This window comes from Barbus barbus, assembly GCF_936440315.1.
Source record: "Barbus barbus genome assembly, chromosome: 46".
Taxonomy (NCBI): domain Eukaryota; kingdom Metazoa; phylum Chordata; class Actinopteri; order Cypriniformes; family Cyprinidae; genus Barbus; species Barbus barbus.
In genome coordinates, this window is record NC_136724.1 from 17,382,831 (window position 1) to 17,392,183 (window position 9,353).

The window sequence follows — 9,353 nt, forward strand, 5'->3', positions numbered from 1 at the left end:
ATCATTTCAGCCCCCCATGACTTTATAGCTACAACAAACGATTTTACTCTTTCACCCCTTCTTCATTTCCTTCTGCTCTGTTTTACATTTTTGAGCATTTGACACTAACAGTAATTTTTTTCAGATGATAAAGTGGGGCCCCCCAAAATTGGAGGTCTTTTCACGAGCCAAATTCCTGATTCCCCAAGTGCAATGAAGCATTGAATCAAGGCCCTGTAACTCTCTGAGAAACCCCCCATGTTCTTCGCAACGGATATGATCACACATTCATCAGCACTCTGTCAAGTCTTTACGGCCCCTGCAGCTTAGTTTAAAAATCCCTTGGGAGGCCCTGAGGTCCTATTGTTAGTTCTCACTTTAGCTTGCTATCAGTTTGGAAAAGTGCATAGTAACACAATGATATCACAGTTCAGCACTATGTAGTGAACCAAAGGCCGATATGAAACAGCCCTGAGGTTTTTTGTCATTCGGAATTACATTTAGAGCCTTGAGCGGTGCAAACGCTGCTATGCTAGGGCATTGCAAATTGTTGCCAGGGTGTTGTTATGTGTTCTGAGAGGTTGTCAGGGTGTTGCTATGTGTTCTGAGAGGTTGTCAGGGTGTTGTTATGTGTTCTGAGAGGTTGTCGGGGTGTTGTGTGTTCTGAGAGGTTGTCTGGGTGTTATGTGTTCTGAGAGGTTGTCAGGATGTTGTTTTGTATTCTGAGATGTTGTCGGGGCGTTGTTGTGTGTTCTGAGAGGTTTTCGGGGTGTTGTTGTATGTTCTGAGAGGTTGTCAGGGCATTGTTGTGTGTTCTGAGAGGTTGACAGGGTGTTGTTATGCGTTCTGAGAGGTTTCATGATGTTGCTATGTGTTCTGAGAGGTTGTCAGGGTTCTTTTATGTGTCGGGGTGTTGTGTGTTCTGAGAGGTGTTCGAGGTTTTGTTGTGTGTTTTGAGAGGTTGTCGGGTGTTATCATGTGTTCTGAGAGGTTGTTGAGATGTTATGTTTTTTGAGAGGTTGCAAGGGTGTTGTTATGAGTTCTGAGAGGTTGTCAAAGTGTTGTGTGTTCTGCGAGGTTGCAAGGGCATTGTTATGGTGTTCTGAGAGGTTGCTGTTATGTGTTGTGAGAGCTTGTCTGAGTTTTGTTATGTGATGGGGTGTTGTTGTTTGTTCTGAGAGGTTGTCAGGATGTTGATATGTGTTCTGGGTGGTTGTCGGGGTGTTGTTGTGTCTTCCAAGAGGTTGCTGGCATGCTGTTGTGTGTTCCGAGAGTTTTCCGGGGCGTTGATATGGTTGCAAAGGTGTTCATAATTCTTACCATGTTGTTGCTTTGTTTTCTGGGTGGTTTTGGTGGTGTTGCCATGTAGATGCTATGTTCTGAGTGGTTGCCAGAACATTGCTATGTGTTCTGGGTGGTTGTTAGGGCTTTGCCATGTGGTTGCTATGAGTTCTGACTGGTGACCATGGTGTTGCTATGTGCGTTTTTCCAGTGCACCGTTACTTGTTTGTTAATCTTTGCCAGAATGTTGTTATGTAGTTTCTTAGCCATTGTTAGATTGTTTCTTAACGACTAAAGTCAAACGATTCCACCTCCAAGCCTTAATGATATTCTGCTCTCTAGATAGTCTTGGATTTTCTCCTTTTGAAATTGTGGTAGTTTACGATGAGAGATTGTTCCTGTGTGTTCAGGAGTTGCTTAAACATTCAGCTCCAAGAAAAAGGGAGTCAGTGGGGGAGGATTTTCTCTTCAATGCAGTACATCGGTCAATCATGGCGCCAGACTACAGTCGTGTTTCATGGGCAGAAGAATCTCCCTCCACTACCTCCCACACCAACACCACCCACACACTCATAAAATAGATCCTCAGATCTTTCTGATGATGTATGAATGTGGCAGGGTCACCATAAGCGATGAGTTTGTCACTCTTTGGCTGCAGCTTTTCCTGGCGTCAGCTAAAACAAACCCCGCCAAATCTACACTTTGCATTCGCTTCTGCTGGAAAATCCCAAGTTTCCGGCCCGTCCACTGGTCGCCTGCCGTTGTGTTTCTTTTTTCTCCTTCTTTGTGTTCCTCCTCCTTCCTTCCACCGTGCCTGTGCCAGATATGCTCAGATCCACAGTGCTGCTTATTGCATTGTTTAGGTTGCCTGCAATTCAGAGCAGGACATGTCAATACCGTGGCCTTCAGAGACCGCAGTCGAACGCAGCTGGCTGACAGAGATAGAGTGAGTGAGAGAGAGAGTGAAAGAGAGAAAGAAAGAGAGCTAAAGAGAATGGGTGTGGAAACAAAAATAAATATTTGAATTAAGAACAAGGTTCATACCAGTATTTCCATTGTTCTACATGCAATGACATTTTGTTTAGCTTTGTAATCTCTTGCTTTGGCTTCAGAATTGTACAATCACCACAAACACTGTTTGGCTATATTGCCAATCAGACTTGGTTCTTCACAATAAACCTATAAAAGAGCACTGCTAATCCTTAATAAAGAAGCACGCCCTCCATTTTCTGCTGAGCTTTACTTTTTAGGAGGAAGTCACATTCATTGTCCCAGGAGATCGCCGAAGCCTGTTTGGTCACCTCCGTTCATCTGCTGTTGATTATAGAAGCTGATCTAATCTCAGCGTGACACATCTGGCACAAACAAGTCCATGAAAAAAAGCAATATTGGGTAACTTTGCAGACGCTTGTGGAGCGGGATGCAGCTTCAGAAGGCCCCTATCCGCTCCGCTGCGAACTCACATTGGGAGTCGTTTTAAAAGCATCTATAAACGGTAATGTGAGAGAACATGTAAGCACCTCCAGGTTAACGAGTAAATATGCTCTGCTGGAAACAGTAGTGCTTTTTAAAGAGTGTCATTCATATTTATTATGTTTTTAAACTTAATAAACATACTCATGAATGGAACAAAAGAAGCACTGTTTTTAATTAAACATTTTGGGGGTTGTATAACGTTCATGTATTTTGGAAAATTTGTCCGTTGGCTTGGGATTGGAAGGTACTTGGTGTTATGAAGCACCTGGAATGGCATGAGCAAATCATCTTGTCATGTGAAAACTATATATAGCATGTATAAGAGTTAGACATGGTTCGACAACAGGAAGAAAATGTAGTACTTTTTGGACCCTGAAATTTCGAATTTACTTTTTTTAAAGGGGCCCACCAAAACCTGTCAGCTGAAGTTGATGGGAGTAACAGAATAGCTCTTTAAATCAGATGGCAAGAACTGGCAGCCCCTGAGAAGCACAATACATGGAATACCCCCTAGACTTTGTAAATGGGACCAGATTGCAACCACATGTTAGAAATCAAACAGTCAGAATTGGTGATGTTTTCTCGAACAAGAACAATACATGAATCTGATTTCAAATCAGTATGTTCCTGAATGAAAATAAATCAATTAATTAAAATAAAACTGTAAATTGTTTTAAATCCATCTTAAGCTAGTGCTTTGGAACATGGTAGATGGTTTCTAGATGCTGATGCAAGTTGGTCATTAATTCAAGTTCTAGTCCAAGATATTCCTCCAGTGTAAACTAACTAATAGCCAACTTGCACCAGCTAATCATGGTCAACTTACACAAGATAGAAAGTAGTCTAATGCAGTCTAATACTTTACACAAAGGCTTCAAAGCTCTGTTTTGGTGGGCATAAACATAATGCAATTCAATATAATGATGATTGAGAGACATACAAATGAATTTCTCAAAAGTCTGATGTATTTGATAAAACATTTTTTCAAAAACTTACGTTACGTTTAAACGCTTACTTTACAGAGATCACAGCAAAAAGGGGAATGATGGGACCTGAACGTGGACATTTTTAGAATTACACTAAAAGGTAATTTACTTGCTAGGGGTATGAACTATCAATCAGATGACAGAATACATATACTTTATTAAAGTTTATGATCTGCATAGTTAAGGGTCCTTAGAAATTCATTCATCATGTGATAAAGTAGGGTCTATAGAGTTAAAGGAACACTTCGCTCAAAATGAACATTCTATCACAATTTCCTCAGCCTCATGATGTTTTACATCCATATGTCTTCAATGGAACTCAAACAGAGACTATTCACTTCTGTTTCTTTCTGAAACACAATAAAAGTGAACAGTGATTAAGCTGTCATGCTGTCAAACATCTCCATTTGTGTTCCATGCATGGAATAAGGAAACCCCTAGGGATTAGGAAAAACTTGAGTGGGAAAAATGATAACATAATTCAATACTGAGTGAATTATGACTTTAAACCAGATTTTCCAGCAGGACATGCACTCATGATTTTATGAGACGACGGGTGAGCTACTAGTAGGCTAATTCTTACATATTATGATCGCACTGAAGAGAAAAGCAAAAATGAAAGAGGTTTTACATAAATATCTTTACAGGAAAGCAAAACCTGCACTTTGTTTCCTTGATAGTCAAGCACTGCCCCGCCTCCATGTTTTTTTCATATGTAGAGAGAAGGAATTCTGCCCCAGCTTTTGTCTCGAGCTGCAGTAACACACGCAATGGTCAGCATGACAAGCTCACACACCATGCAGTATATCGGACTTCTGCTGCTGGCTGCAATTCTCCTGCAAACAATAGCAGTGGCCGTAACGTTCATTTATTTCAGCAACGTCTTATCGACGGTAAGGGCCGTTTAACTTAAGCGCTTTCATGCATGTTACCTCAGAACTTGTGCAAAGTTAGCTTGAACGCCTTGTGCATGTTGCGACACTGGAAATGCAGTAAATGAAAGATTGTAGAGCGATTGAGTTTTGATTGAAAGTTTCTCGGTTCGTTTGCTGAGGTTTCTGCCTGCATTTTGTTTAGTGGACAGCTGCCAACAGGTCGCTCAGTGGAGCCTGAACTAGTACAAGTTAAGCAACAGCAGACTACAATCAATGGCAATGCACAGTTACTAAAAAGTTTCTTTCTTTGCAGAAAAAAGTCAGCATTTTGTGTATGCAAAATATAACTTTCTATAATTATTATTTTATAATAAATTACAAATAAGCATAGAATGTCTTAATTTGTGAACTGTATGCATATAAATTTATAGGTAGATGATAATGGCATGGATTTGCATTTTATGCATGCAAAACATTATACATGGAACATACCGGGTCTTATTTATTTAAAGTTTGTGTATACATACAATGACACGATTTAAGAATTTATCATTTTATTAAAAGTACACATCTATAATAGGCCTGTTATATAATTATTTTAGCATTGTATGGAAGAAAACAATATATTAATTGCAAATACGACATTTTGTAAACATGCAATGTAAAACCGTTTTGATTATAAATGCAAAGTGTCTTAAATTTTTGCGATTTATGGATGCAAATATGATCAGTCAATCATCATAATAATGAAAATCAATTAGATATGATGACTTGATTTTACATTGCAAGATAACTAAAATTGAATTTATAAAAGTATCATAAAATGCACTTTTTTTGCATTTCATATAGGCTATACAAACGAGAAAATCTAAAGCAAATGTGATTTGATATTTTGACTGGCGTGGACCTACATTTGATTGAAATAAAATAAGTACATGTAATGCCATTATGCTTGTTTTTTATGTAACCTAAGTAAAATAATAATTTATATAGGCCTACATGCACATGTAAAATGCTTAACTGGTCACCGAGCATAATATTTAGTTGTTGGCCAAAATCTTCATAAAATCATAAGTACTAAAATTATTATTATTTTTTTTACAGATGAAAGAAACCTTCTCCAAGAGCAGCGTGTCGTGTTTGATGCGCGCCAACCTCAGAACGATAAAGGCCGAGGAACTGAACGCGGCGGAGGGAAAGGACGACCCCTGCTGGCAGGTCACGCAACAGCTCCACTTTCTGATTGAAAAGGTATCCGCTTCAGAGGGGGGCTGTGAATCATAAAGCTGGCCAGGGTGTAGACAATGAGTCCATTTATGACTTGGATAATTAATAGCGGAATTTCCTTAATTTTTCCAAGCTTAAATCGAGGGAAACCCAATTATGAGAAATGATGCTGGTCAGTTCACAACACTAATTGTGAAACCTGAAACTGAATCTTTTTTTATTCTTTTAAACAGTCAATGTCCAGTCGTTACCAGAAGGAAATTTCATCTGCCGTCAAAGGTATTTCACAGCATATTCATATTAAGTTTATATTAAGACATAAACTACGAGTGAATTAACCTTGTGGCTTTTAACAGACGAAGTCTCACGTGTTCTTCCCTCATTGGTGATCCAAGATCAAGACGATTCCCCTCGGCCTAAGATTGCAGCACATGTGACCGGGAGCTATATACCAGAAAAAGATGGAGGAGGTGTGTTTTCCAGGAAATACTTGATTTATCAAAGTTAAGCTTTGTTTATTAGCTGCTGGACTTTGATTAAGTTTTACTTCTGCAGCTCTTTTCAGTTTCTGTTTTGTATTATTACAACATCTCGTCCTTAATCTTTGGGTCATAGTCCAAATTCACCTTTTAAGTACACTAAGATATGCAGCCAGACTAGAAAACCACTGTGCTATGCAAAAACAGCATTGCATTCCTGCAAATAACCATTGTTTTAATGTTAGCTTCCCTAAAAGGAAGTCCATAAACCTTTAATGTAGGTCAGGGGACGTTTTACTCCTTTAAAAAAACAAACAGTTTCATCATATCTCTGTGGCCATTTGCCTGAAACAAAAAGCTGGTTTGTAACTCGAGCCGAGTCTTTGAAGGCACTCCGTTCCGTTCGTCTGCCAAATGCTGAAACAATGCAGCTTTTCTGTCAAACCCAACCCATAATCCTTCTCTTTGGCTTAACAATGCAGGTCAACCAAACAGGAAGGTCTACGGCCAGAAGATTCAGTCATGGGAGTCCGAAAAAGGTCTGGCTTTCCTCCAGAACGTGGAGTTAAGTGACGGAGAATTGGTGGTGCCGCAGGCCGGGCTTTATTACATCTACTCCCAAACTTACTTCCGACACACACTCATCGAGGAAGACGAAAGTGACCGCGAGGAAAAGGATGGGACGTCGGGCGAATCGGTTCGGGGGAAACCGATGTTGCAGTACGTTTATAAGAAAGTAAGTTCGTATCCGGTGCCAATTTTGCTCATGAAGAACGCCCGGACAACCTGCTGGTCACGTGACACCGAATTTGGCCTGTATTCCATCTACCAAGCAGGGCTTTTTCAGCTAGGAGGAGGCGACAGGGTGTTTGTGACAGTCAGCAACGTAAGCACCATTGACATGGACGAGAAGTCAAGCTTCTTTGGAGCGTTTTTGGTCAGCTAGTTATTCACAGCTAGAAAATAGAGCACCTCATGGTTTGTTTTGAGCTCTAAGATGAGCGACAAGACTCGGCTTGCTCGGTATTTCTACCTGAGCTTTCTTTGAACGGCTGCCAAGCGCCTTAAAACATTTGGACTTGCCCGCCGAGATGCTCCGTCTCTTGCCAAAACAGTTAACCTTGATTGATGAGAGCTTGGAAAGGTGCAAATATTTGGTGCTTTTTTACATTCGGTCAGCGGATCCGATCATAAATCAGCTCCTTGGTGAAACGTGTTGGAGCTCAAATCCAGCACGTCTGCCTGGAGGGGCGACGGAAAGCGAGGGGCTTGCCAGGACATTTTGGAAGCGAGTTGTTTGGACACGATGCGTCTGTCCGGGCAGGAAAAAGGATGGTGTGACTTTAAGCACACCTGTGGAAGAGCTGCAGGCTTTTCCTGTGTGCTTCTGTCCTCTTTGGACCTGTGATTGTATTGCCTTTTTCTCAATTTTTAAAGACAAACTGCATATTGGGATGAAGAAATGCAGTTGGACTTCAAAATCATGCCTTGATTGTATTATTGACATGACTGTCAGTTTAAGCACTATAATTGTGTTTGTATTGTGAGCTATTTTTATATCATAATTCACTCCTTAAGCATGAATCTTGTACATTAGCTAAATGTGAAAATCACTGTGACGTTGTAAAATGGTAAATAATGTACATACGGCCTTTTGTATATAATTGTATCAGCGCTGAACATATACTGAGGATTTTTTGTTTGTTCTTTGTAGTGGTTGTTTTATTGTTTTTATAACATTTATTCTGAAACTGACTTTCGGTTATAAGTAACTATGTACGTTACAGTACACTGTGTTCTTCCTTTCTGGATATTGTTCTTACCCAGACAATAATTCTTCATAATAAATATGTACATTATACAGAATGTTGGTAAAACAATTATTGGGTGATTTCATTGTACCTTTTTAAGACCATGTAACTATATGACTTCAATATTGTTGTAACAGTCTGAGTTAATTTAATAAGAATAAAAATTAATTAAAAAAATTGTTACAACAATATTAATGTATATTGTCTTTAAATATTATATATATATATATATTGTGTGTATATGTATATGCATGTATGTGTATGTGTGTATATATATATATATACACACACACACACACACACACACATACATACATATATGTATGTGTGTGTGTGTATATATGCATGTATGTGTGTGTGTATATATATATATATATATATATATATATATATATATCTCACACATACACAGTGTATATATATATATATATATATATATATATAGACCTTGACAATATATTAGGTGATTATTTTTATCTCAAATATTTTCTATCCACTGGAACTTTTACATTTTTGTGGAATGTTTTGTATTTTTATGGCTATATCCATTTTTCATATAAAAAATCTTTCTTACTATGGCAACATGAATAAAACGTTTTTGTAGAAAAATTGATTTGATTTACTACACCTATTTCCTATAAACAGAGATCATAAATATGCAAATTGTTGAGGTACATAGCATGCTCTATGATTTTTTTAAATGTATTTTTAATCAAAAGTGCAATTCTTTTTGTCTGTATTCTGCCCACTTGTGGTAAATGTTTGCAAATACTGGGCAGAGGTCCAGAACATTACTGCACCCCATGGATTTGTTTGATTTCACTATTAAGGACATATGATTCCAGTTTAACCATCTAGTGTTCTTTGGAACATGACTGATTAATAGTTCTATTTTTAACATCTGATGTTTCAGGTGCAGTATAGATGGTTCAAATTTACTGCAGACAAAGATGCAACACCAACTGAAAACACAACACAATAGATATGGATTTTCGCAGGTTCAAGTTAAGCAATAGTGCCTACCTAAGCAATATTTTTCCTGAGCTGGAATATGAATGAAATGCCTCATTAAAATTGCATGCTTATAAATTATGTCAACCCCTGTAAAGTGATTTTGCACTGGTGAAGAGCTACCGGGATATCCCAGCTAAAAAAATTCCACCTCCACAAGCTATACCCACCTTCATGTAACTTCTGGTTGACTTAGTCAGGAAAAACAACACTGCACACATACAGTTC

The 9,353-nt window shown here is 38.7% G+C and overlaps 1 protein-coding gene across 1 annotated transcript; it reads left to right on the top strand.

Annotated features, from left to right (window-relative positions):
• The first annotated feature begins 4,441 nt into the window (after window positions 1-4,441).
• On the top strand, window positions 4,442-8,298 carry LOC306864922 (tumor necrosis factor ligand superfamily member 10-like). Its single transcript, XM_079409219.1, has 5 exons — window positions 4,442-4,615; window positions 5,702-5,848; window positions 6,058-6,103; window positions 6,181-6,294; window positions 6,786-8,298. The coding sequence occupies exons 1-5, from the start codon at window positions 4,493-4,495 to the stop codon at window positions 7,247-7,249; spliced, it is 894 nt and encodes a 297-aa protein (XP_079265345.1). The 5' UTR covers window positions 4,442-4,492; the 3' UTR covers window positions 7,250-8,298.
• Window positions 8,299-9,353: the final 1,055 nt, after the last annotated feature.